Source organism: Copadichromis virginalis, linkage group LG18 (assembly GCF_057382275.1).
Source record: "Copadichromis virginalis isolate Kocher_CV1m ecotype Utaka linkage group LG18, C_Virginalis_male_GT1.1, whole genome shotgun sequence".
Taxonomy (NCBI): domain Eukaryota; kingdom Metazoa; phylum Chordata; class Actinopteri; order Cichliformes; family Cichlidae; genus Copadichromis; species Copadichromis virginalis.
The window spans coordinates 16209802-16236945 of NC_140635.1; the positions used below are offsets into that span (position 1 = coordinate 16209802).

The 27144-nt window shown below is 40.5% G+C and overlaps 2 protein-coding genes and 1 long non-coding RNA gene across 6 annotated transcripts; 2 read left to right on the forward strand and 1 right to left on the reverse strand.

The window, feature by feature from the left end:
- Positions 1 to 387: 387 nt before the first annotated feature.
- LOC146687561 (uncharacterized) lies at positions 388 to 7704 on the reverse strand. Its single transcript, XR_014916595.1, has 3 exons — positions 7644 to 7704; positions 915 to 944; positions 388 to 731 (listed from the first exon to the last, which is right to left on the reverse strand). It is a non-coding gene; the product is annotated as an uncharacterized LOC146687561 (long non-coding RNA).
- gpt (glutamic--pyruvic transaminase) lies at positions 2470 to 20087 on the forward strand. 4 transcript variants are annotated; one of them, XM_085440385.1, is made up of 13 exons: positions 2470 to 2658; positions 5960 to 6043; positions 7164 to 7350; positions 11419 to 11508; positions 11687 to 11795; positions 11945 to 12078; positions 13171 to 13414; positions 15340 to 15419; positions 15508 to 15644; positions 15858 to 16032; positions 17368 to 17523; positions 18974 to 19086; positions 19409 to 20087. In XM_085440385.1, exons 3-13 carry the CDS (start codon positions 7213 to 7215, stop codon positions 19497 to 19499), a joined length of 1467 nt encoding a protein of 488 aa, XP_085296511.1. In that variant the 5' UTR covers positions 2470 to 2658; positions 5960 to 6043; positions 7164 to 7212; the 3' UTR covers positions 19500 to 20087. The 4 variants fall into 4 exon arrangements, with proteins under 4 accessions (XP_085296511.1, XP_085296508.1, XP_085296509.1 ...); XM_085440382.1 differs by lacking the exon at positions 5960 to 6043; XM_085440381.1 differs by lacking the exons at positions 2470 to 2658; positions 5960 to 6043 and having other exon boundaries at positions 6686 to 7350.
- Positions 2667 to 5741, forward strand: fuz (fuzzy planar cell polarity protein). The gene has a single exon (XM_085440386.1). It carries the CDS (start codon positions 2970 to 2972, stop codon positions 4266 to 4268), a length of 1299 nt encoding a protein of 432 aa, XP_085296512.1. The 5' UTR covers positions 2667 to 2969; the 3' UTR covers positions 4269 to 5741.
- Positions 20088 to 27144: the final 7057 nt, after the last annotated feature.

Here is a 27144-nt window from a genome sequence, read left to right on the forward strand (position 1 = left end):
CAGTGTAAAATTTATAGCAACTCTATATTTTCATGCTGTTTTTTTATTTTTATTTTATTCTTTTTTTTGCAGTGTCCCAGGTCATGATCGGGACTCCAAACTGTGATATTTAAATGTGCATACACAGAGTTTATAGTGCATTAAATTTGACAGGATTTGTTTCCTGTATTCAACTTACTGTACCATACCACCTTTATAAATAAAGCACTTTAAAATAAACCAGGGTCCACAAAGTGGTGTACATATACAAATAGCATAAGCATAAAATAAATGAAAACATGAATAGAGAATTAGGGAAAAAAAACAGTCAACTTCTTTAAAAAGTGCTAAAGGCTTCAGCAAATAAATGTTTTCTGAGTTTTAAACTCAGAAAGAGAAGAGGTCTGCTTAACCTGCAAGGCCAGATCATTCCACAACTTTGGAGCCGCTATAGCAAACGCACGGTCACCTCTAAATTTACGCCTAGTTTCGGCACCTTAAGGAGCTGCTGATTGGAGGACCTAAGGGAGCAGGCAGGCTGTAGTAGCTCAGTAGTTCAGGGACTCTGAAATTAGACCCAAGGGGTAGCAGATATAGGGAGAAAAGAAGGCCTCAACCTGAACCCTGTAGGACTCCACATTGAAGAGAAGCAACAGAGGATACAAACTCACCAAGTTTCACAGAGAAAGTTTCCTCTGCCAAATAAGATCTGAACCACTGCAGTGCAGTACCGCTAACACCCACCAACCGCTCTAAATGAGAAATAGAAATTTTATGATCCACTGTATCAAAGGCAGCAGTTATATCTAAAAGCACAATAATAACACAGTTACCTGAGTCAACTTAGAGTAATATAGTCAACTACATTTATGATACAGGATGTGGAAGAACTTGACAGGAAATGTATATTATAGGAATTTTATGGTATGACATACTGCAAAAAGTCTGCTGCCATATCTTGGGATCTGGAAATGGGAAAGGAGACCAGCACTTTATTGAAATGTATGTAAGCACACATGGAAATCCAGTCTGAACAGTATTGAAACATACGTGGAAATATAATCTATAAGCAAAAACGGTTTGTCCACGTCTAAAGGGTTTGAAAGTCAATATTTGGTGTGATGACTCTTCAAAACCTGAACTCTGAGACAAGCTTTCCAGTAATTTCTTTAAGGAGTCTTCAGGAATAGTTCTCCTGGCTTCTTGAATGACAATCAAAGCTGTTTGGATGTTTGCTGCGTTCTGTTCTGTCAAGTTGTTCCCACACTGATTCAATATTGTTGAGACCTGGGCTCTGGGGAGGTCAATCCACGACTGAAGGTGGCCCACTGTATTTTTCTATCCAACTATGCTTTGACTGTATTGGCAGATCCCTGTCATGATAAAAAATTAAGTTGTTACCCATCGGATGGTTTCCATATAGTACTAACATGGTGGAACAAAATCTAACAGTGGCAATGATGGCTGCGCTTCTATTGAGACCATTTCTTCTGTGAACAGTAGGTGGAAAAACTATGGAAGAGGATTAGGGCCACTGGGGAAAAAAAGGACATGTCTCCCCCTCCCAAATTCTGAGATTAAATTCTGGCTTTTTTCTCAGAATTCCAGAAAAGAAAAGGAAAAAGACGTGCCCAATCTTTTTTTCTCCAGTTGCCCTAATCCTCTTCCATAAAAACTGAAGTCCCAGATGCATTGTTTGCAAAAGCATGTATATATGTGTGTGTGTGTGTGTGTGTGTGTATATCTATATATCTATATAATTCCATTGTATGGGTTAGTAACAGGAGTCCTCTTTATTTTAAAAGTTAATATTATTGAATTACAGCAATTATTGATGATAAAATTGCATCTCATCTTTGATTTAAAACCTGGTTACTATCCCAGGACCACCCCAAACAAAAGCAATACAAAGAAATTACCTTCTCAAATCAAATCAAATCAAATCACTTTTATTGTCACATCACATGTGCAGGTACATTGGTACAGCACATGTGAGTGAAATTCTTGTGTGCGAGCTTCACAAGCAACAGAGTTGTGCAAAATACAATAATGTAAACAAGCAAAATACAAGAATGGCTACATCTGAAACTAATAAATATATGTACAATATATAATAGTATATGCATTCCTGGATGTGTATACTAAATATTTTTCTGTGTGTGTGTGTGTGTGTGTGTGTGTGTGTGTGTGTGTGTGTGTGTGTGTGTGTGTGTACACACATATTTTACAAATTAAATAGAGTAAGCAATAAATAAAATATATAAAAATATACAGAGTTGAGACATGTTCTCTATTCTCTATTCACATTTTTATTATATTTATATACAGAAGGACACTCTTTAGTCTGCTCTGTTGATTTGCAGCTTGCCTTTGTACAAACTGTACAGCATTTTGTATAACAATGTTCTGGGAAAATGATGAACTGGGCATCTTATCTGCTCGCGACTGTTGGTGAGCAGTTGGTTGAACTCTCGCGAGATGTGAACGTACGGAAATCACACCCGTGTTGAGAGTCGTTCCATGTATGCGGGCACTGAACCCAGGTCGGTCTCCATGTCCATCTCCTTGAGCGGTTACATCAGAGCTGTTAAGTCGTAACTGCAGCTCGACCAGCCGAATGAAACCGCTCTCATCAGTGTGAAGAATGAATCATGGGACAGCGTTACTGTGGAAACGACGGTAACTGCTTTTGTTAACCTGACATATTAACTACAGTTAGCTGACAAAGCTAGCCGGCAGAATATATCCGGGTATAGTAGCTAGATTTGCTGCTTGATAGCTTGTCTCATTGTTCGTGGCCGGTTCAGTGAGCTGGAAGAAAATGGATTACGTGATGCTAACGGCTCACCCTAGCTGATGCAACTTTACTCGGTCATTGTCATTATACAATCAGCTCATTTAAACCCGTTAGTTAGCTGGCTCAGTAATCTCATGCAGCTGAATAGCTAGATTGTTGAGCGTATGCATAACCTTAAATCACTACTGCCACGATGATGCTCCAGGATGGCGCTACACAGCTTCTTTGCCTCACAGCCAGCAGCGGGGTCCCTCTTTTCACAAGAGGAGCCTCCAAACAGCTGCCCTTCTCTGTCATAGGCTCTCTAAATGGTGTTCACATGTTCGGAGGTGGTCAGGGGGTAGTGTTGACCTGCTCTGAGACGCAAGGTGGAGGGAAGGTGGTGTGGAGACTTTTCCAGGACAGTGTGATACTCATCGCTGTGAGTGGAGGTGGAGATGGCGGAGTGGGCAGCAGCAAAGAGGAGGAGGCCCGTCTACAACGCCTCCTGGAGAATGTGTGGGGCTGCATGGTGCTGGTGTTAGGGCTGGATGAGCTGGTTAATGTCCGGAATGTTGAGAGGCTTAAAAGGGAACTCAGGTCCTGCTTCAGTCTTATTGATGAGCTACTGGAGGACAAGCAGGAGGGTATTCTGGGAAACCTTACACATTGTGCTGATTCACTGGTGCCCCCAAATCCTGCTCTTTTTCAGGAGGCAGTGGATGGTTTTGCTCAGGCTGCAGAAAGCGAGTTTGGGTGCCTCGTTGTTCATGGGCGAATCGCTACAGCAACTGAAAAGTGGTGGCGCCTCGCTCCGCAGGAAGTTGTCCTGCTTTCTGCTTTGATACGCTCACACTCAGCCTCTGGATCTGCTTCTTGTGATTACCCAATTTTCCTTCCTCATGGCAGCCCCACTGTAGCCCACCGTCTTCTCCGCTTCCAGCTGCTGCCCGGAGCAGACGTATGTGTGCTGTGCGGTCCAACCCCATCCCTGCATGGAGCTGAGACTGGGCTGGTGGGTCGTTTCTGGTCTCCTTTGGTCGAGACCCTGAGAGAGTGCCTGGCTGTTGGAGAACGCTGCCTACCAGGGTCTGTATCCGTTCGGCCTGATGTGCTGGCACTTCTTCTCATCAACCGTGAAACACGTCGCGCAGTCTCCTGTGTACGGACTTCCAATTACCATTACGATGATCCATTACTCTCCAGAGCCCGCTGCTGGGAGCTGCTGAAACTCTTTTATATCTTCAGCACATCACGGTACTTCACCCAGGAAGAGCCTTTATGTGTCTCCACAGAAGAAAAGGCTCAAAGAAGCAACACTGAAGACTTTCCTCTTGGATTCTCCCACCAGCCCCAACAATGTTATCTAGTTACAGAGGAATGCAAAAGCTATGGACTTCAAACACCACAGCACCAGCTGTTTCTGCTCATCTTACCATCTGTGCCCACGTTTGCACTGCGTACACTGGCTACACAGACTCTGTCTGATATAGTAGCAGCCACAGGGTTCTAATTGAATTTGCTGTTTAATACCTTTTTTTTTTTTAAATCACAGGTGAATATCTATAACATTAATGTGAATTTACATTTTCTTTACTGATTTACGCAAGCATATTATATGCTCACACACAAATCTCACATCATAAAGATAAGCTACTATTTTTGTAAAGACAGTTATTAACTGTGCACTGGTAAAATCTATGGTAGAAACAATGAAACACTACTCAAGCTCTTACAGTTTCTACTACGCTGCCTCTAATGCTGGCAAAATATAAAAACACATTGAAATGTTACACCAAAGTGCTTTGAGTTTTGTTTTGCATCACTGTTTTACAACTGCCCTGCCTCTCTATAAGCTGGTTATTACGTTAGAGGGCAGCACTGTTACAATGTGTATTAAAATATACTGGAGAATAATGTGAAGATGTTAAACTGGATTTAAAATTGCCTGCTGTTTTTGTATATTTTGTATATACCAACTATATTTTGTCTAAATATAGTTGGTTAATTTCTCTGGGTCTTGATTTCACTGAGTCAGTCATTCACGTGTTTTCTCATGTTGATGGGTCTGCCCACTACTGGCTGAGAGATTCATTGCAAAACTCAATAGCTGTAGAACAAAAAGTACAACGTCTAAACCACTTCCTAAATGAAACTAAATGTTTTCAATATTATTTAAGTCAGTCAAAGCTGAGTAATCAAAGTGGTCAAAACTGAACGTTTCCACCTCAGCATTCTTTGAATCAGCTGCTATTTTTGTGCAGTAACTTTAGTGTATTTAATAAAGCCTTGCACCGAGAGTATGAACGTTTTGAGTTACAAGCCCTCGAAGTATATGTCTGGGGCCCAAATGTGGCTGAGGAGACACAAGTACAGGAACTAGCTACATGAAATTTTGAAGTCTGAAAAGTACATTTAAGCTGTGTTTTAAAAACTGCAACCAGATCAATTTTATATCCAGCTGTACAACAGAAAGTACAACCTCAAAACCACTTCCTAAATTAAACAAAATGTTGTCAGTAGTATTGGAGTCTGTCAAAGCTAAGTCCTAAAGTTTAAATTAAATTACAGGCCCTCGAAGTATATGTTTGAGGCCCAAATGTTGCAGAGGAGACACAGAAATGTTGAAGTCTGAAAAGTACATGTAATCTGTGTTTTAAAAATTGCAACCAGTCCAATTTTATATCCACTCAAGTCTTGTTTGTGTGCAGAATGTATAGTTTCGGTAGCAAGACTGCACCAGTTTTATTGTCCATTATATAAAGTCACAGAAACAAGGACTAGCTACACTTTTTATTTGAGCTCAAATGTGTGTTTAAGATCATTTCTGTCTTCCAGCATGAAGAAATAATTAGAGTATAAAATGCTGAGAAAATTAAGCATTTCGAAAGTCCATAACCATAAAAATGTTCATAGTATGAGGGTAAAACTTTGCAGGGTTTCATTAAATATGCTTAAGTATTTATGTATTATAACCCAGCTAGTAGCAGGTGTAGAAAAAATTTTCACATTTCTAGAAAGCCGTGAGACAACTTACATGCAAGGGGGGGAAAAAGATCATCTTTGCGTTACAAAAAAATTATTTTACAGGACTTGATGGTGTAATAACAGCTGTGATTACTGATGAAACACACCATTGCTGAATGAGCACTTCTGGTGGTGATGAATAAATGACAGTGTTTTTGCATTTCTCTACAACTGCAGCGATAAATTGAGGAACCCAATTGCACTCTCACGTTTCAGTGTGAAGACTCAGCTTTACTGAAAATCACTGAGGATCAGTAGCATGTAAGTGCTTTCTAGTCCTCGCTTCTCATCAGATGCACTGCACTCCATACTCATTCTGCATTTAGTAGAAGTTGCTGTGAGCCAGGAGACACAATCCTAGACAAAGACCACCCCATTCTGAAGTACCAGTGTTACCAGGCCAGACCTTATTCCTTATGTTTGACCCTTACTCCCAATGGCCTGGAAACACTGCTGAGCATGAGAAACGGTAATGCCTCCTAATCCAGGAACAGTGTACGTTTTGTGCAGATTTTTACATAAACTGCAGCGTGGTTCGGCTTATTCCTGTGGTACAAGGAAATGGAGATTTCTCACATTCTTTTGCATTAATCCACGGGGATTGGGACGTGAGTGAAGTTTAACAAAGCTGCAGTCCACGCAGGAGGGGCTTTGATAACTATTTAGTTCACTTCTGTCTCCACCCAGGCCGCGTGGGCATCTCGGGACAAAGAGAAAAGCGCGGTGAAGTTAACAGTCAGCAGCCGATTAGCTTATTTTCCGGCGTGGAGCAGTTTAGCCCGAGTAACCGGAGAACCGTCGCTGATTGACAGCATCACGGAGCGGCGGGTAACGGAGGAGAGCGGGTGGGATATAGATGGTTACACAAAAAGGGGAGGGGTACGCTCGCTGGCGGCCGTGTTGTTAAATATGCACCGCCTAAGAAAAAAGTCCCAGTGAAAACTTTGTGTAGACACAGTCGTATTTTGTCACCACCCTCAGATTTTGACGCAATATTTTTTTTTTTTGGTCGAAACCTCCTTTTAACTTCAGCGCGTGCTAAAGGTTCGACTGTGCACGCGCGGAGTCGTTTTTAGGATCCCGGCGGTCACTCCTCTTGCTCAACTTTATTTTCACTCCTCTTTCTCCGGTGAAGCAACCGGCGCGGTACAGCTCGCTGTGCCCGCAGAAGTGTTTTCTAAAGTCGCTCGGCTGTTTTGAAAGAGTCTGGTAACATGTCAGCCGCTCGGATGCAGGTGCTCTCCTCCAGAAACGTCCGGCTTTTAAGCCGCGGGCGGAACGAGGTGTTTGCCGGTAGAAGCGGAGCGCAGCGGCCCGGCGGAGACCCCAGGACCCGCTCACTGACTTGTCCCCCTCTGTCATCCTCCTCTTCTCCCGGCAGAGCCCTATCGAGTTTGAGTGCGACGCGGCGTGGACTTCCCAAAGAGAAAATGTCCGAGAATGGGATCATGTCCCGGGCCAAGGTGCTGACCATCGACACCATGAACCCCACGGTGAAGAAGGTGGAGTACGCCGTGCGGGGACCCATCGTACAGCGCGCCGTGGAGCTAGAGAGGGAGCTCTCAGAGGTTTGTACAAGGGCGCCTAGAGTCCTACTTGAACACTACTTTGTGTCTCACTAGACAATAAAGACTAACTTCTGATGTGGCCATGTAAGATGAATGTATTGTGTGTGTGGGTGTATGTGTGCTACTTTGAAAGTTATTGCAAAGCTGTGAACCAATCAAATGCCACTCACCTCTCGTGCCTATTTTAATCTCATGGGACTTTAAATGTTACTTTGTTCTCAAGTCCTACAAAATGATAGATATGATTCCGTGAAAGAGTTTCAGTGTGTCAACAAGTTAGTGTATGTACTTACTTGGCTTGAATTGAAGATCAGCAGGTTAACTAGTGTTCTAATGTCTACGCACAAACTACTGTTGCCAAATAAAAGTCTTTGTTTACATTTGGTTAACTCCTCTACACGCCCTTATCAAAGTCCGTCAGAAGGCTACGTTTTGTCTCTCTGTGATGCACCTGGTTAATTTCTAACTTGTTTTTCAGCTGGTCTTATTGACTCCTTGTTTCTAAACGATGACTGCTTATGTAAAAATACAAACTGACCTCACAGCGAAAGTCCATAGTCTAATTTTTTCTGCATTCCAGCAAAAACTGTTGTCATTATGGTGAATTGAATTACTAAGAGAGATTTGCTCTCTTCTCCTAAAAATGAACTCTCAGCTCTTATATAACCACATTGAAATTAAGTAAATAATAGAAAAGTTTCTTTGCACTTTATTGGCACCAAATAAGAACCTGTTGCTAATTTCTCACTCTCTCTCTCTGCTCTGCTCAATCCCTTCTTCACAAGCTGTCTATGGTGATGTGGCAACCAGCTGTTAGTGTGCTGAGTGCAGTCTGGTGTGAAAACTGTCCTCTCTTGAGTGGTTTGCTTAGTTAAAGGATGAGTATGCGAGCGGGTTCTCGCTCAGGTCAAATGCACGGTAACATTGGGCAACAGGGTCTCTAATGACGGTGGTAGCCCTTTACCCAGATGGTTCAATTACTCCAAACATATTATGTTCTGTTTACTTTGACTGATGCTCATCCACAGATGAGCACTCTCTCTACATATGGGATTTTCTTCTCAGCTACAACAGTTATATCAGGTGCTAATTGATGTTTAGGTGCTCAAAAAGCAGACACAATTGTAGCTGGATTCAGTTGGTAGAAGCACAGTTAAGGTTTAAAGGTACAGGAGAATTTTCACAAGTGAAACAACTTTTTACAGCTGTTGGTAAACTGTAATAAACTTTACTACTAACTAAAACTAGTTCTCTAATTGCATACTGTTGCACAGCCAGAAGGGAGAAATGTATCTCAGTTAGGCTTACTCTCAGCTTCTCCATTTTTTCTGAAGCACTCACCAAATGATGCCAATTATGCTTGGAATTGTTCGTAGTTATTGCAGCACGCCTTACTCTTTTGTGGACAGCTGCTTGTTCAAACAGGTTTGGTTAGTCTTAGATCACTTTGGGAAACGAGTCAGAAAAATATTCTCTCTTTTGTCTGGGCATTAACCTCCTAAGACCCGAACTCTCCCACGGCATGCATTTTTGATTTCTCTTTGATATTTGGGCATATTGGGGTTCAATGAATGTAAAATCAAAGAATTACCAGATTTTTTTTTTGATTTTTTTTACCTGATTTTTGTTTCTAAGAAAAATGAGAGCCACATATGAGGATATTCATTTAAAATTTCGGTAGAACAGTAGCAGTATAATGTCCTCGTAAGTGGATATCAGGCCCTTGTAGAGCAATGTTGAGTATTTTGGTCTAAATAACCCAAAATGTGATGTCCACATATGTGGACGCCAGGTCCTAGGAGGTTAAGCATGTACGCGCACACAAGAAGGCACGCTGTGTCCCCTGTTCTGTAAATTTTGTTTGCTTTTTGGATGAGGACCAGTATTGCATTGTGCCTTCTAGCATATACAAAGTATGTGTTGTTCAAAGAGCACAGAAACAAGACAAACTGCAACAACCTACTGTACCAGTATGCATATGCAGTGATAAATATCACACTGTCGTTGTTGTTTAGTTTTAATGAGCGGCTATCTGATAGTGAATGGGGCTGTTTGAATGAGCTGCCAGATATTTTAATTCTGCTGGAGCACTGTTAGCTGAACAAACCAAAGAAACAGACACATAAGAGTGCAAAGTGAATTTTTATAACAGACTTTTTGCTGCAAAATCGAAACTGTTGAAAGCCCCTCAGTAGAAAGAAACACTGCCTCTCCTGCTGGACCTTCAGTATTGTTTTTTTCTCCTGTTTTATAAGTGATGAACAAAAAGCACAGGCCAGGAGCAGAGGTCAGCCTTTTTTTTTCTAAAAGATCAACATCATGAATGGATGCTTCTTTGACCCAGGGGTGTTATGCACACTGTCTAATGTTATTGGCTCAGCCTGAGAGACGCCTCTTGTGTGTGACCAATGGGAGAGCGAGGGAATCATGTTTCCTAAAATCTGAACTGGACTGGACAAAGCAAATGTGTTGTTTGGATTTCTGCAGGGTGTCAGCGTGTAGTTTCACTGGTGGATTTTCTGCACTGTCGCACTGTGTCTTAACATCTGGTGTTAGCAGCATGTGTTTACGTGCATGTTTCTCTGTGTGGTTCACTGTATTGCTGTTTATCCTCCGTCAGAGGTCTCAGCTGGTCAGGAGATTATCTTTCAGACCTTGGAGTATTATATTATTTGCCTGGGAGACCATAAACAAATAGCTCTTATATAGATAATATTCATGGCTAATTATTTCAAACATTTAGCTTACTGTTGCTTCATGTAATCCATGCTGTTTTTATTTTTAAAGGTTGCACAAAAGAGATTGAAAGCTTTTTGTGTAATGTTAGTCTGTTTGTTTCACAAGGTTAATAGAAGTGATGTGATAAGCTGGTTTGCTCAGGTAGAAACTGTGTCTGCACATTTGACCTCCATCAAAGCTGTTCTAGACTCACTAAACTACTTTTCCAAGTGGTCTGCGTCTCCTCCTGAATAAACACAGCTTACACAAATGCTGTGCATGCATATCTGTCTTATCTGGAGTTTATATTTTACTTAAATGACCGGGTTCGTAGAATTTAATCATAAGCCTTGAGACTTTGTTTTATTAACTGTCTGTAAGAGTTTTGTTTTTTTGCTCCTTTTTTGAGGGGGTGGGGGTCGTTATTTGTTTACATCAGCTTTTGTTGCTTATCAGCCATGCCTTTCTTTGGCTTTGTTGATGCATTACTGAACAAACAAACGACCCCCCCAACTTCCACCCAGAAAACTTGCTGACTGAAAAAAAATTAGAAAGAATTTGCATTTTTCTATAAAGCTGCTAAAACTTTCCCCAGTGTTTTTGTTCAGGATAATATCTGGGACATGACATTCAGTAAAGCAAACTAGGGATGCACAAATTGTGAATTTCTGGGTCGATTACTATTTTGCAGATAACCAGTGCTGATTTGACATTTAGAACAGCCAATAAATGTAAAAAGCGAAGAAAAAAACACAATGTTCAACCATGAGTGTTGATGTTGCATGTTTGACACTGTAGCTTCCCTGTTGTGGTGGAGGGAGGAGTCAGCTGATATACTGAAATATCAGATTTCTAACTCTCCACATATCACATCGGTCCTTAAAAATCGTCAGTCAGACTCTCGTACCTTTATTGTTTTCTGTTTTCTTCTTTTCTATTTTAGTTCTTTCTCTGACTGTCTTTCCACATTTAGCTAGCAGTAAACTGATATGACTCAGCAGATACAAATTAAAGTCACTGCCATGTGTAAATATCATACTATTTGTTGATAGGTGATTATCAATCATATCAGTGTCTGCCAACATGTTACTGGATCCCTAAAGCAACTTTTTAATTTTTCTGCATAACTTGCAGCTGCATAAAGTCTCATGTCCAGTAAACCAGTGTGGGGTCCGTGTGTATGGAACAGTTATGTATGTGTTTAAAAGAGTGCAGGCATAGTGTTAAGGTTATTTAGGTGCAGCTGATGGTCTTTGTCTATTTTTAAAAGCTTTTTGATGTATCAAAGTAGTTGTTGTTGTGTACAAAATGTATAGTTAAACTGCTGCTAATTGTGTTTATGTTTGACAGGGAATGAAGAAGCCCTTTGCAGAGGTCATTAAGGCCAACATTGGTGACGCGCACGCTATGGGCCAGCAGCCAATCACTTTCTTCCGACAGGTCTGCTCCTAAACCCTTCCCTTTACTTCTATCTAAATATAACAACTCTTTTCATGTTTGTTAATGTACTTCACACTAACGCTGACTCTTCATATACGTCATTGTCAGTGTGCCCGTTTTATGTAGTAATGCATGCAGATAATACACCCTTATGCTTACTCAATCTTGTTGTTTAAAGGTCCTGGCGCTCTGCTCCTACCCTGAACTGCTGAGTGACAGCACATTCCCAGAGGATGCTAAAAGTAGAGCATGCCGCATTCTGCAGTCTTGTGGCGGGAACAGTATGGGTGTGTATGAGGTCTAGGGGTTTTTTGTGTTAGTAATTATCACCCTTAGTCCTTTCATACACCTACTGAGTGATATATAGCCACTGCGGTGATTCTAGAGCTTGTGTTACTATAGCAGCTTGCATCGTCTCCATATGAATCTCCTTCAGGTTCCTACAGTGCCAGTCAAGGCATAGACTCTGTGCGTCAGGACGTGGCCCGTTACATTGAACGACGGGATGGCGGTGTGGCCTGTGACCCAGATAACATTTATCTCACCACAGGAGCCAGCGACGGCATTGTGGTACTGTGATTTATGTCTCCATTTTAGTTTTAATTATGCACATTTGTCTTGTAGCAACAGTGAAGGAAGTAGCTCGATTTTGATTTTGAACACTGAACTACAAAAACAGGCTTGTGAAATTAAAGCCTCAGCAGTGAGCCTGCTTTTAAAGGATGCATTGTACATGCAACAATTAGCAGGGAAATAAATACGTGTGAGAACAAATCTATTGAATGTCAGCCAATCAAAGAAAGGCTGAAACTGGATCACTGATGCATGAGCATTTTGGCTAGCTAGATGGGTATTACCTTCTCATGACCCCTTTCATGGGTTGTCTGGGCTGTTTAACGGTTTTGTTCTCCAAGAGAAATGACCTAAAACGATAGCATCTCTATCTGGCAGTAATGTTAGCTGGGTTTTTACTCAAATATAATATTTATTTTTCGTAGAATGCTCACAAAGAACTAATTTCTTGTGCATTTTTGTCGTACGTGTATATATTTGTTATATATTGCATTCAGGTTAAGCAAGATGCAGCCAAACTACTACGTAATTCGAAAATCTGATTATATGTACCGGTACATGCAGATGAGGGCACAATTATTAGCCCCAAAGTTTTTGTCAAAAATTTTCCAAGTGCTTTTTTAACAGAGCATGAGGTTTTAACATAGCATTTTTAAACATCCTAGTTTCTGTTAGAAAGCTTAAATTATTTCTATTTGCACACAATAACCTAATTATTTTTAGAAAACAACATCATAACCCTGCGGGGCCAGTGGGCAACGTGCAGATGTAGGTTTGCAAGAATTCGAGAACAAGGTAACATAGGAGTTTGAAATTGATACCATAGAGGTATCTGTAAAAGTTTAAGACTAATTTGAATCTCAGTGACTTCATCGTAAAGGTCAGAGGTCAAGTTTTTTGAAAAACTTGTAAATGCAATAAAGAACAAAGCAATGTAGGATTTTGAAATTGATACCAAAGGTGCATCTACTAGGAGGATGAGAGTTAGCACTGGCAGCCACCAGTATTTAAAAAAAAAAGAAGTAATTTTCATAGTGCAGTCAGCATTATAACTGAAGCATCACAAATCTTTTCCGACCTGTTCTTCAGACAATGCTGAAGCTGCTGGTGTGTGGCGAAGGTACAACCCGTACCGGTGTTATGATACCCATACCTCAGTATCCCCTGTATTCAGCTGCACTGGCCGAACTGGGCGCTGTGCAGATCAACTATTTCCTTAATGAGGAAAAGTGCTGGAGCCTGGACATCACTGAGCTGCAGCGTGCTGTAAATGAGGCCAGGCAGTACTGCAACCCCCGAGCCTTATGCATCATCAACCCTGGAAACCCCACAGGTAAGTTCTTATTCCTTCCTATTGCATATGTCAAAGTCAATTAATCAAGTAGTTATTATAGAGAATTATCAGAATTATCATCATTTAATCTAGTTATGTGATTAATTTGTGCATCCTTGTTGTTTTAGCATTACATTTGCATCTTTTTTGTTGTATTCACATATATATATATATATACACTCAACAAAAATATAAACGCAACACCTTTGTTACTGCTCCCATTCCCCATGGGATGGACGTAGAGACCTAAAATTCATTCCAGATACACAATATAACCATCCCTCCCAAACAGTGGTCACAAATCAGTCCAAATGTGTGGTAGTGGGCACATCTGCTATATTGAGATAATCCATCCCACCTCACAGGTGTGCCACATCAGGATGCTCTTCTGACATCATGAGTAGTGCACAGGTGTACCTCAGACTGCCCACAACAAAAGGCCACCCTGGAATGTGCAGTTTTGTCTCACAGCAAAATGCCACAGATGCCACAAGCAATGAGGGAGCGTGCAATTGGCATGCTGACAGCAGGAATGTCAACCAGATCTGTCGCCCGTGCATTGAATGTTCATTTCTCAACCATAAGCCGTCTCCACAGGCGTTTCAGAGAATATGGCAGCACATCCAACCGGCCTCACAACCGCAGACCTCGTGTAACCACACCAGCCCAGGACCTCCACATCCAGCAGGTTCACCTCCAAGATCGTCTGAGACCAGCCACCCAGACAGCTGCTGGAACAATTGGTTTGCACAACCAAACAATTTCTGCACAAACTGTCAGAAACTGTCTCAGGGACGCTCAACTGCATGCCCGTCGTCCTCATCGGGGTCTTGACCTGACTCCAGCTCGTCGCCGTAACAGACTTGTGTGGGCAAATGCTCACATTCGATGCCGTCTGGCACGTTGGAGAGGTGTGCGCTTCACGGATGAATCATGGTTCACATTGTTCAGGGCAGATGGCAGCTGAGAATGTCCCAGTTCTTGCATGGCCAGCATACTCACCGGACATGTCACCCATTGAGCATGTTCGGGATGTGCTTGACCGGCGTATACGACAGCGTGTACCAGTTCCCACGAATATCCAACAACCTCGCACAGCCATTGAAGTGGAGTGGACCAACATTCCACAGGCCACAATTGACAATCTGATAGACTCCATGCGACGATGTGTTGCACTGCATGAGGCAAATGGTGGTCACACCAGATACTGACCGGTTCTGGGTCCCCAGACCCCCAATAGCGCAAAAAAGTGCACATTCCAGGGTGGCCTTTTGTTGTGGGCAGTCTGAGGTACACCTGTGCACTACTCATGATGTCAGATCAGCATCCTGATGTGGCACACCTGTGAGGTGGGATGGATTATCTCAATATAGCAGATGTGCCCACTACCACACATTTGGACTGATTTGTGACCACTGTTTGGGAGGGATGGTTATATTGTGTATCTGGAATGAATTTTAGGTCTCTACGTCCATCCCATGGGGAATGGGAGCAAAAACAAAAGTGTTGCGTTTATATTTTTGTTGAGTGTGTGTGTGTATATATATATATATATATATATATATATATATACATATATATATATATATATATATATATATATATATATATATATATATATATATATATATATATATATATATATATATATATATATATATATATACATATACATATACATATCCTAATAGACAAGCTAAACACCATAACACACTGATATTAAATTATCCATCCACCCAATTTCTTCAGCTTATCCAATTCAGAGTTGTGGGGGAGACTGGAGCTGGATTAAATCTTTTCTGCAAGAAAAGACTGTCCTGTCTCCTAACCAGGCCCAACACACATTTCCATGTATTTTGGATGAGCCACTAGATGGCAGCAAAGCTAAAGTCACTGCCCTATCATGAGCCTCTTAATTTTTACAGGTCAGGTTCAGAGCAGACAGTGCATTGAGGATGTAATTCGATTCGCTGCAAAGGAACGTCTCTTTCTCATGGCTGATGAGGTAATCTCTCTGAATGTCTTAAGACATCTGTCTGATGTATAATCTTCTTCACCTTGTTAATATCTATCCTATTGTCCTCATCTCCCAGGTGTACCAGGATAATGTGTATGCTGAGGGATGCCAGTTCCACTCTTTTAAGAAGGTCCTGTTTGAGATGGGGCCCGAGTACGCAGAAACAGTGGAACTGGCGTCTTTCCACTCAACCTCTAAGTGTTACATGGGAGAGTAAGTTGTTTTTTTTCCCCTCTTATTTGTGCTGGGGATAAAATAGCTATGAAAAAATAGTTATTTGAAGGGGAGGTTTTACAACAATTAGCTCCTATAGCTAATTGAAGCTATATATTGAAGTAAGGCTGCAATATATAGCTTGCGTTTCTCTCTTTCTTTGTGTTTTGTTTTGTGTTTGCTGTAATTCTCACATTATAATCTGCCTTGTAGGTGCGGTTTTCGTGGGGGCTACATGGAAATCATCAACATGGACGATGAAGTGAAGGACCAGCTCACCAAGCTGCTGTCAGTTCGTCTGTGCCCTCCTGTTCCTGGTCAGGCTCTAATGGACCTGGTGGTTAACCCTCCACAGCCTGGGGAACCTTCTTATGGCAGCTTTATCAAGGTACACAGTCTACCATCATGGGCTGTATATAAATAAAATGATGACACTGAAGCTTAAATATCATAAACCTACATTCTTTATCACAGCTAGCAAGCAGTGACCCCTGTGGTTGCATAAAAGCTGTCGATGATCCGTAAACTCTCTTCTAATGATGACTTACAGCCCCAGTCACTAGTTTGAAGTCCTTTTGAATACAAACTATTGATTATGGATTTTACTTAACTTGCTGACATACCAGAATACGTTAACCTCTAGACATCCAGCCCATCGAGGGTTAAGCGAGGGTTTCGCTAAAAAGGTAAATTTTCAAAAGACAAACTTCCTGTTAGTGCCGTCAGGTAGGGCTGCATGAACACAAAAAATCAGCAGGGTACAGCTTCCACTTTCTTCTACTTCCCTGAGATGTCCATTTCTTACTGTGTTTATTAGGTGCACTTTTTTGGCCAGCTGTAGTGTGATTGCATTGGTGGTTTCAGTGCGCTTCTGTGAGGCGGATGGCGGCGCTGGCATGCTGTACAGCTTCGCTTTTATCAACATCTGAGCTGATGTTGGATGATTGACGTTAGAAACCACTGCACTGCTTTTCTTGGCCTTCATGCATTCATCATTACTGCACTTTGCGGTGTCTTTTCAGGCGGCTGAATAAGTTAGTTGTATTGCTGTTCATTACAGACACACAGCACTCTTTGCAAATGATTTCTTTTTGGAAGTATTTTCAAATAACGGCTAATGATCGGCTTTCAGGGACAAGCCGTTCATCTTCTGCTCTGCCAGACATTTTGTTCTATATCTGTTTTTAACACAGTGTCACTCGTCCAGATTAATCCAGGTAAATTCATGCCTTGCGATGGAGGGAACACCTGTGATTGGCTCATGCAAGCACGCCATCAGGAGCTGATTTATGGACCACTTGATTTTTGTTTGCTTTGCATTTTAAATATCGCTCAGTCATAATCATTTTATTGTTTTGCAGCCCTACCTTCACGTATCACTGTAGTTCATCCAGAAGAACACAAAAGATGTTTCATGGTTTGCTTATAACAAAGCTTAAAATCAAAAGCTCTTGAGCTCAGCATTATCCTGCTCATGTTGTTTACTTCTGGTCATGTGTGATGTAAATCTAAGCAGTAAACTGTTCAAGTGCACCTCAAAGTCATTTAGGCAGGGATGAGATAAAAACCCTTTGCTGAATTTGAAACTTTTTTTTGGAGCTTACAGCACAGAGGATTGCAACATGCAGATAAAGTACTCCAATCAAGTGAATCCCAGCATCATAAATGTATATATGTTGGATCTAATGTTGCCCCCGCCCCAATATCTCTTTCCCACATCCAGGAACGCACAGCCACATTAAGTGCCTTAGCAGAAAAGGCCAAACTTACAGAGCAAGTTCTCAACACGGTCCAAGGCATCAGCTGCAACCCTGTGCAGGGTGCTATGTACTCCTTTCCTCGCATAACCATCCCTGAAAAGGCTGTCAAAGAGGCCACGGTCAGTCCTGAACCTTCTTTTATAAATAATTCACCATTTCTGTTTCAGGGTGATGACATTGGGGATGATCGTGGCTCAAGAGTTGGGAGTTCGCCTTGTAATCGGAAGGTTGCCGGTTCGAGCCCCGGCTTGGACAGTCTCGGTCGTTGTGTCCTTGGGCAAGACACTTCACCCGTTGCCTACTGGTGGTGGTCAGAGGGCCCGGTGGCGCCAGTGTCCGGCAGCCTCGCCCCAGGGCAGCTGTGGCTACAATGTAGCTTGCCATCACCAGTGTGTGAATGTGTGTGTGAATGGGTGGATGACTGGATATGTAAAGCGCTTTGGGGTCCTTAGGGACTAGAAAAGCGCTATATAAATACAGGCCATTTACCATTGGTCACAAGCAACAAAAGAAGAGAGACATTGCAGTTATGCAAGAATTTCTATAGAACATTCTCTCTAATCTCCAATCGCTCATGTTTGCAGTTCTGCTATTATTGTTTTAAAAATGTCTCTCTGTGACCTTCACGGCCTTAACTGCACTCATGTCACACTACACACAAGCCACATTAGGAATGGCCATTAAATACAACATGCAGACCGGTGGTGGATGTGCAACGTGCCAAAGAAGCTGAGCTCGTTGCCAACCTTGCTGTCTTAGAAGAACAAATGATTTCCAATGGCTCAGGGTTTCAGTTCTGTCCCACGGGCAATTGTTCTGTAGGAATTTCACGGAGAGCGGATGAATCAAAGCACCGAGAATCTGATCAGCCTTAGAGAGGGTAACGTCACATTGACCCACTGACATGTGGTCAGCTCCTGTGACTGACCACAAATGAGTAGCATTATCCCAAAAACACACACATACCTGCATTATCACAGATCTGCTGTTAATCCTCTTTAACTTGCCTTGTGGCCTGAGATTTAAAAAAAACAACCCAAAAAATATCTTTTTAGAAAACACAACTTTAACGTTGTCCAAAAGTCACAGACAGCGTTTCTTTTTTGTTTTTTTATGTCATATATCTTCTATCAGCTGTTCATTATCAGATAAATTAAAATTCACTAAATAAATTAAAATCATATGGATTTTTTTCCTTTCAAAATTCAAACATCATGTTTTCTTTTTAGTTGTATTTTGTACCTGAGGGTCACCATAGTGAAGACATTTAAAATATCTTAAACTTCTCATCCAACCTCAAGTCATGTTGTACAGCTTAATGTGGTACTTTATTTTATTTTATTGTGGTATTTGTTTTATTGAGCTTTTTCTGTTGTAATTTGTTCCAGTTGAGCTTTTAATTGATTTGTTTTGTTTATTTGAACTGAAAATACTATTTACTGTTATTTAAGTTAAATTAAGCATATATCCTCACAGTTTTCTGTTATAAGTATAGCTTTTAGTTAAAGAGCCCCATGCCACCAAATTATCAAGATTTGTACATATAATATTTCCTTTCCTCTCTCTCAGGAAACGGGACAGCAGCCAGACATGTTTTATTGCATGAAGATGTTGGAGGAAACGGGAATCTGCCTCGTACCTGGCAGTGGCTTTGGCCAAAAAGATGGGACCTACCATTTCAGGTACACAGCAAATGTGCAACCTACAGTCAGAAAATCAAGATATTCAGTTATTCAGTAGGTGCACTTTTATAAAACAACAATCACCTTCATAAATGTTGGTTTTAGTGCAGTCCTGTTGCTTTAGAGTGGCTTTGAACAAGTGGCTCAAAACATTTTTTATGTCATTTTTTTAAAAATATCTTAAATATTATCCCTGTCAGAACCTCTAAATTAATTCTTCTGGGATTCTGGAAGTCCAAAGAACTCTCAGCTGGGCCATCTGCTGTTTTCTACATCACTATGGTTAATTTGTGTTTTCATTTTCTTTGCTCCTCTTGCCCAGAATGACCATCTTGCCACCGACCGACAAGCTGAAGATCCTCCTCAATAAAGTCAAAGAGTTCCACCAGAGATTCACCCAGCAATATTCTTAAATTCCCGCATTTTTCCCGCTCCATTCACAAAAGGAGGAGCTGGCCAAACACAACAAAAAGTATCAGCCGACCAGAATTTTATCTGTTAATATTAAGTGCCTTCTCTACAGTGGCTCTGGTAGTCTCTGTGATGACGCACTCCAACCTCTATAGCTGTCACATTTGGACATTTGCAGAATTTTGTCTTAAGGCGCTGTTTGTGCCAAAAAAAAAAAAAAAAAAAAAAAAAGAAGAAGAAGAGGTACGAAATTAAATTAAATTAGAGACCTGTGTCCTTTTCTTTTTTTTGGTGCAACATGGCTTAATCTATTATCTGTGTCGTTTTTAAAAGATGTATATACTCCAGGTCTGTAACTTTCGTTTTGCTAAATGGCTTGACTCTGCGTCTTGAGTTATAAAGAAGGTGCAACGAAGAATGAAGAAAAGAGTGATGCTGCTTAGAAACTGAGAATGTGCAAAACAAAATGGTTAAAATATTCCACTTCTGTAGGCTTTGCTCAACTGGAAGAATATGCTGAAAAAGCTTCTTTTGCATGATGGTTCGGTAGTAAGTAATTTGGTAGTGTCAAAATAAATGTAATGCTCTGATGTTTTGCCTCATTATTTTGGAGAGTGTGTTTAAAAACAAGAGCCTCCTTTCTCTTTTCCTTTGACCTTGAATTCTATGGCAGCGATCTTATTTCCTTGGTTCAACATGCTTCTGTTGTTCACTGAAGGTGTTTTATGTCACATACCACAAACTGAAAAAGTAGCATTGTCTTTACTTGACATCTGTTCGTCTGAGTCTGGTGACCCTCTTTAACCTCAGTCTTCTTCCTTGAGACAAATGATAAAATCAGCACATTGTGTGTAATTTTAGCAGCCTTAGCCTTTCAGTTCAGCTTTATGTATAGAGCACCATTCACAACAACAGTCACCTCAAACTTTATAGCTTCTTCTTTTCTTATAACATTCGACGTTAACGAGAAAACCCCAGCAGTCAGACATTCACCTAAGAGCAAGCACATGGCAACAGTGAGGAGCAAGAACTCCCTTTTAACAGAACTAGACTAAGGGAGGAACAGTCAGTCTAACCAGTTTGGGGGGGGAGCACAGAATATAAACTATTAGAAAGAGAAGACATACTGTTGTCAGCTGGACTTCATCTCTTGCTTCCTCCTCCGTAATGGTAGTTCAGAAGGCTGGGTGAAAGCTGAAGAAAGAAAACATTTCACAATCACACACACTTTTAAATCTGACACCTAAAATATGGTAAAGTTACATAACTAACTGTAGGGCTTATATTTAAAAAAATAGAAGAAAATTAAGTAGCTTTTATTTTGAAATTGTCAGTTTTAGGAAGACAGTGAATTGGATATATATTATGAAAATAAAAACAGAAGGATGTAAGTAACATTAAAAAAAACACTAAAATATTATGCAACAGTAATTTGTGTTATGTGCAAATGGTTATAATATACAGTAAAATACACTAAAAGGCAGACCATTGATGATTTCCATTAAGTAAATGGAGGATTTTATTTAAGTTTAAAGAATCATGATCCTATAACTGTCTTGGGTCTTTTATTTTGAAAGTTGCATATTGTTGCCATAAATAAAAACCTCTGTGTGTAACTGGTAGCTCTTCTCAATAATCTTATTGCACAAATTTTAAAACATACTGGTCTCCCAAGAAGAAAGTGAAGGGTTTTATTTTGAAAATACAACACATACTATACTGTACTATGAACAAAGTTTACCCCAGTATATGTCTATTATTTGGTTTCAGTTACCCTGTCATTACCAAGCAGGATAAGGGATCATGCAAAGCTGAATATTAACTCGCTGAGTTAACTCCACATTTACTCGTGCATTCACAAGAAAGGTGTTGGCAGCATCTGACCAATCTGACAAACACAGATAAGTGTACTGATCTGTGAGCTTCAGCATGCAGCAAGAAGAAATGGAAGTGAGGCAAAACATTTTTTTGAGCAGGCAATTTATTGAAAACAACGCTTAAACTGAAGCAGGCTGTTTTACAGCTGATCAAAAGTTTAAGACCACACCTCTGAAAAAAAAACCCGTAAATCCTCCCAATACAAAAGTTCCAAACATGAATTAATGAGTAGCTCTACCATTATTGTTGATCACTTCAAAAATTCGCTGCGGCATGCTTAATGCAAGCGTTTACATGAGGTTCGTGGGAGCATTTCTCCAAGTGGTGAAGACGGCCGGATGAAGGGCATCTACTGTCTGGAACTGTTGTCCATTTTTTTAAAACTTCCCTTGCCATCCATCCCCAAAGGTTCTCAGTTGGATTTAGATCAGGGGAACATGCAGGATGGTCCAAAAAAGTGATGTTATTCTCCCAGAAGAAGTCCCTTGTCCTGCTGGCATTGTGTACTGTAGCATTGTCCTGTTGAAAAACCCAGTCGTTACCACACAGAGGAGGGCCTCAGTCATGAGGGATGCTCTCTGCAACATCTGGACATAGCCAGTGGCCGTTTGACACCCCTGCACCTCCTGAAGCTCCATTGTTCCCCTGATGAGAACTTTGAAGACATTTTTTGTTTTTGAAGCCCTTCAGTCTCGGATGAAGGGCCTGATATTTATGGGGCTGCAGTCGGCACCAGTGACAGCCTTAATTTCTTAAGGTCCAACCATGCAAAATATGATTTTTTGCGATTTTTCAAGTGGTCTTAAACTTGCAATCGCAACTGTATGTTATATTAAGCCCCAATAAACACAAAACAAGGAGGAATCTTCAAAAAAAGAAAGGACTGAAACATATAAGAGAATAGAGAATAAGAAGAAGAATGACCTGGCAGCAGCAGGTCACAGGTCAATTTTTGACCTGCTGCTCAAGATTTTTCTTAAAACATCTGTGACGGTGGAGTTATCTTCATTGTGACCCTGCGTCATTTCAGTGGATTCCTTTTGTCCTCTTCCCTCTCTGTTTGATATGTGAAACACAAGCTGCAGCATTTTTTTCCCATCTTTATTTCAAGAAGTTGCTCTACCTGCAACACTCAGAGACAGGTGGATCATTAGGTTTAAACAGCGTAAACCTAAAGTGTGTAATGTTCATTTCAAGCAGAGCAGAATAATAATTTTCTCTGAGAGAAAAAGGTATTGTAATGTGAACGCGCATGACAGGTCAAACCACACGGAGAGAGATTAGAGTCAAACAAACCAATCAGACGGCAATATTCAAATGAATCAACTGTCAGTTAGTGACACTGTGTCAGTGAAGCAGTGAAAGTTACCATGGCGATGCCATTCCGCGTGACTGACAGTGAAATCTATGTGAAGTTTTGCTCAGCACCACGAGAAGCGGCTGATAGAATCAGAAGTCGTACTGACGTGGTTTAAAAACCGTGAACTTCCTGATGAGCTGCTCTACAGATCCTTTTTTTGTTGTTGTTTTCTGTTCCTGGTTTTAAACCACTGGTAGTTTCTGCTTTACTTCAGAAATCCTTGAAAAAAATATATAAATACTTTCTGTAGGGAAGTTAGATGGCACATTCAGATGCCTACAGATTAAAAAGTGTATGTCTGTTGGCTTTGATTAAGACATTGTTTGAAAGAAGCCAGATTTTTCCAGGTTTTGGTAGTAAAATGATTTCTGTAGAGATAAATTTGGTACCACATGATCATTTTTTTTAATTGTCAGCTTCTTCCTCTCATGTACTTAAATGGTGAGAGATTTTTGGGAAGGAAATAATAAATTGTAATATGTCCTTCCAACCACTTTGTTTATTGCTTATCACAAGTCACACCCTGAACTGATCAGTCTATTCCAGAGAAACGATGACTATTCACACTCAAAATCACACTTATACTCAATTAAGAATTAGTCTAATGTGAATGTCTGGGAATCCAGAGTACCCAGAGAGAGCCCACACACTATGGTTAATTACGGAGTTCCACAGGGCTCTATGCTAGGACCAACTCTGTTTACATTAAACATGCTTCCCTTGATACTCATCTTTATTTATCCGTGAAGGCAGTTGATAGACACCGAAAGCCCTTGAACATTTTGACCCTAAAGCAAAAGTAGCGTCACTTTATGAATTAAGTCTTAACTATGTAGCACTTTTAAAGGCTCAAATTGAAGATGAACAGCATCTCTAAAATATTAAAATAATCTCTAACACAAACAGGAAACCAGTGGAGAGAAACTATGATTAAAGTGATATTGCAGGATGCGTAAATGCCATGCTCAACAGGTTGGAAGTGAGAAAACGTTTCATTTCAGTATGATCAGAGGGAGTTTGTCCCTCTAATCCGTAGCTACTGAATTTCCCCCGTGGTATCAGATAGGATTCTGAACAGGCTCCATATAGCAAGGTAGTGTAAGGGAGTAAACAGAGCAGTGCAAACTACCTCTTTCTGTCACTTTGATCCATTGCTCATATAAAAATATCGAGCAGAGCAGCTTTGAAATACAGAAGTATTCAGTGGCATCTTTAATCAAACCAGTTCAATATAGGAAGATGTCCTTGTAATAACAAAACGGAACAGTTAAATAGACAAGCGATGTAGAAATATTCCATTGCAGCAATAAAGACTGAAGTCGAGATGGTGAAGTGTGAGCTGTCTGCTCACTCCTGAAGCTGTCTCCTCTAATCACGTTGTTCAGATGTTTCTGGCTCAAGAGGATGTACATGCAGATACCACAACTACTTTTACTGTCTTATTTAATCTTTCATCTATTTTATTGCCTAGCATGCAGTTTCGGAGCAAGTAGGGGTGATGGATGGTGATACAGGTTTGTGTGTGTCAAAGTGTGTATGAGAGGCAGAAAGAGTGAAAGACCATGTAGAGTATGTGTTAAAAGTGAAGCTTGTAGTTTGAAGGGGTTTTCTGCTCTCTTCCCTTCTGCTCCACAGTGGCTGTCAGCTTTAATTATCTTTGACAAAGGGCCTCCTGAATCCTAATTACACTGAGCTTTGTCTTTTCCTGGAGCCCTTCACTATTCACTCCAGCTGCTTGACGCACTCACACGTTCCAGTCCTCTTCACCCAAAATTAATTGGGTGCGTTTGCAGTTTTTCTCCCGTCTCCTGACATCTTTTGGGAATCAAAGGTCATCATTAGTTCGGGTGAGGATGTAGGGCGACAGAGGGACAGTCATGCATCAGACATCAGGGCCGTCATGTGGCTGTCCTGGTTTTGACAATGACCAGTCTTTATTCACTGTGTACAGTCTTATACGAGATTTATTTGACTGACTGGAAGATCTTACTGAGCCTCAGCTGTGTTTGTGGACAGTGTTAAGGTTCACAATTGAGGAGAGAGAGTACAAACCACCCATGGTCCAGAAGGTCTTGGTCAAACAATGATTTTAATGAACACACGTGTGGGAAGATACTCTGTACGCCGACAGCAAGTGATCTCCAACTTAATCAAAGCATGAACAGATATTTTATAGCATCAGGGTTTGATTTACTGACGCCCCTTCATGCGTCACAGATACATTTTATACATAGATCAGATCAACACCACAATGGCTTTTAACCCAGAAGATCATCTTCTATTTTCATGGCTGGTACTTTCCGTTCTTGTCTTAAAGTAAATTGTTCCTCTTTCTTGCCGAGACAACAAGGACGGTTCCTCTTTTACCGAGACACTTTTGCAGTTACAACCAGACATGACTAATCTCTCCTCTAAATAAATCTAACTAATGTGTGTGTATGTGTTGACCTCACATGCTCTTTGTGTCACCTCTTCACCTCCAACCTGCTGTGTCTCGTCCTCAAATGCTCTTTCTCAATTCACCTGTTGCACTTCTGACCTTTCACCAGACCAGAGGCTCACTGAGACTATGTGTATGTCTTCTACTAAATAAATGTTTTAACCAAGAACTTCTACTTAAAAGCTTAATATAAAATGATCTGATATATAAGTGTTTTGTAAGCATGTATTGCAATTCCTTCTATGGCTCCAAGTCACTTGCACAATAGATTGTCCGAACATCGCGCCGAACAAAGCTTCCGACCCCCAATTAATTGACCGAGCTCCAACTCTTTAATAAGCACAGATATGCATTGTGTATAAAATAGTCATAACTGCTTAAGACCTTCTTAAAGCTATCTGTTACATTGTTAAAGCCTCGTCTTAGCCTGCTGCTCAAAATAACTTTCACTTCTGCAAAACTCTCCAAGCCTGTTTCCTGTCCTGTTACTTTTAGCCTTTCTGAAAGACACACACTGTTCAACCCCTGAATGCAATATAAACTCCAGATTATATTATTAATGCAATGGTAATGATGACAATTATTTAACAATAGCAGTAAAATAATTTCCCTGCTCCACAACAGACAATTCTTCATTATATTGTATGCGTGGACACTGATGATAACCAGTTTGGTCAAAATTGTAACGCTGTGAAGTGACTTAACATAAAATCTCATGTGAACCTTATATGAAAGGTGCTTTAATTTGTAATTAGTTCATTTAATTATTGGGAAAAAAACATCAAAACAATATTTAACTGTGAGTTTTAACTGAGAAAGGGTTGCAGCCAGCTATTGTCTTATTTTATTTTTATTGGATTAAGCTTATTATTATTTATATTATAATAGCTTAGTGAAACTGTCCAAGCTAAAAATAAAAATAAAAATCTATTATGGATGTGACAAAACTGCAGTTCTTTAAATGTCCACTTAGAGCTGACTCCAAGAAATCTCCACAAATTGCCAGGGGAAAATGCCAAAACTTAGACCACAAATTAACATGTTTAGATTGCATTACCCTACAGAGCTTCTGAGGGCCACATCATGATCTGAAAAGATATGATGATGCAGACAGAAAGGGGTCTGAAATTTAGAAGCCATCAGCGTTGAGTAAAGACAGAATCTATTTTTGCCCAAGTAATTGCTGATGTCCTCACCTGGATGGAAACCTAATGCTGGTTATTTCTTTGTTATCTTGTACGTTTACACAAGATACTTTACAATTCCATTTTATTTGTATAGTGCCAAATCACAACAACTGTTGCCTTGAGGAATTATTAACTGCATGGTGAAGACCCTACAATAATAGAGGGAAAAAACAATCCAGCAACCGGCTTAAGCAAGCACTTGGCAACAGTGGGAAGGAAAAACTCAACAATCAACAAAAACAAGATAGTAATCCATAAGGCCAAAATATATGCTTCAAAACAAAGCTTAAAAAAATCAGTAGTTAATATTATTGTGGCTAAGTCCAGTTTTTACATGCAGTATATGGGTACTAATCACACTTTAGCTGCTCCAGGCTACAGCGTAGCTGCTGACTTTAGCTGTTTGGTATGAATGCAAAGTAGCTGCATGTAATTTTTGTCTTCTTATTAGAAAAACATTAAATAACTTGGTTAAAATTTATTATTGTTCATTTCCAATGATAAAAAAAAAATGGACACTTGACTGTGACAGGTACGATAACTAAGCTATGCAGTCACACTTGTTTTGTGGAGCCTTACAGGGTTGGACTGTATAAAAAGACAAGTCAACAAAGAAGGTAAAATACTCCAAAATACAAAGTTATTTTGGTCTACTTCTTTTATCATCCTATGCTGTCATCATACTCAAAGTAAAATGTTCTGAAAATTAAACTGATGCACTGTAGGAGGTGGAAATGAGTGAAACAAACACTCCTCATTTCCAATCAACCACTGCATTGTTT

What these genes read in the sequence shown, in the direction of transcription:
- fuz (XM_085440386.1), top strand. Translation starts at nt 2,970, where the DNA reads ATGATGCTCCAGGATGGCGCTACACAGCTTCTTTGCCTCACAGCCAGC.
- gpt (XM_085440381.1), top strand. Translation starts at nt 6,997, where the DNA reads ATGTCAGCCGCTCGGATGCAGGTGCTCTCCTCCAGAAACGTCCGGCTT. An exon ending in CTTATGGCAGCTTTATCAAG is followed by an intron (nt 16,033 to 17,367) that starts GTACACAGTCTA and finishes TCCCACATCCAG; the next exon opens with GAACGCACAGCCACATTAAG. An exon ending in GATGGGACCTACCATTTCAG is followed by an intron (nt 19,087 to 19,408) that starts GTACACAGCAAA and finishes CCTCTTGCCCAG; the next exon opens with AATGACCATCTTGCCACCGA.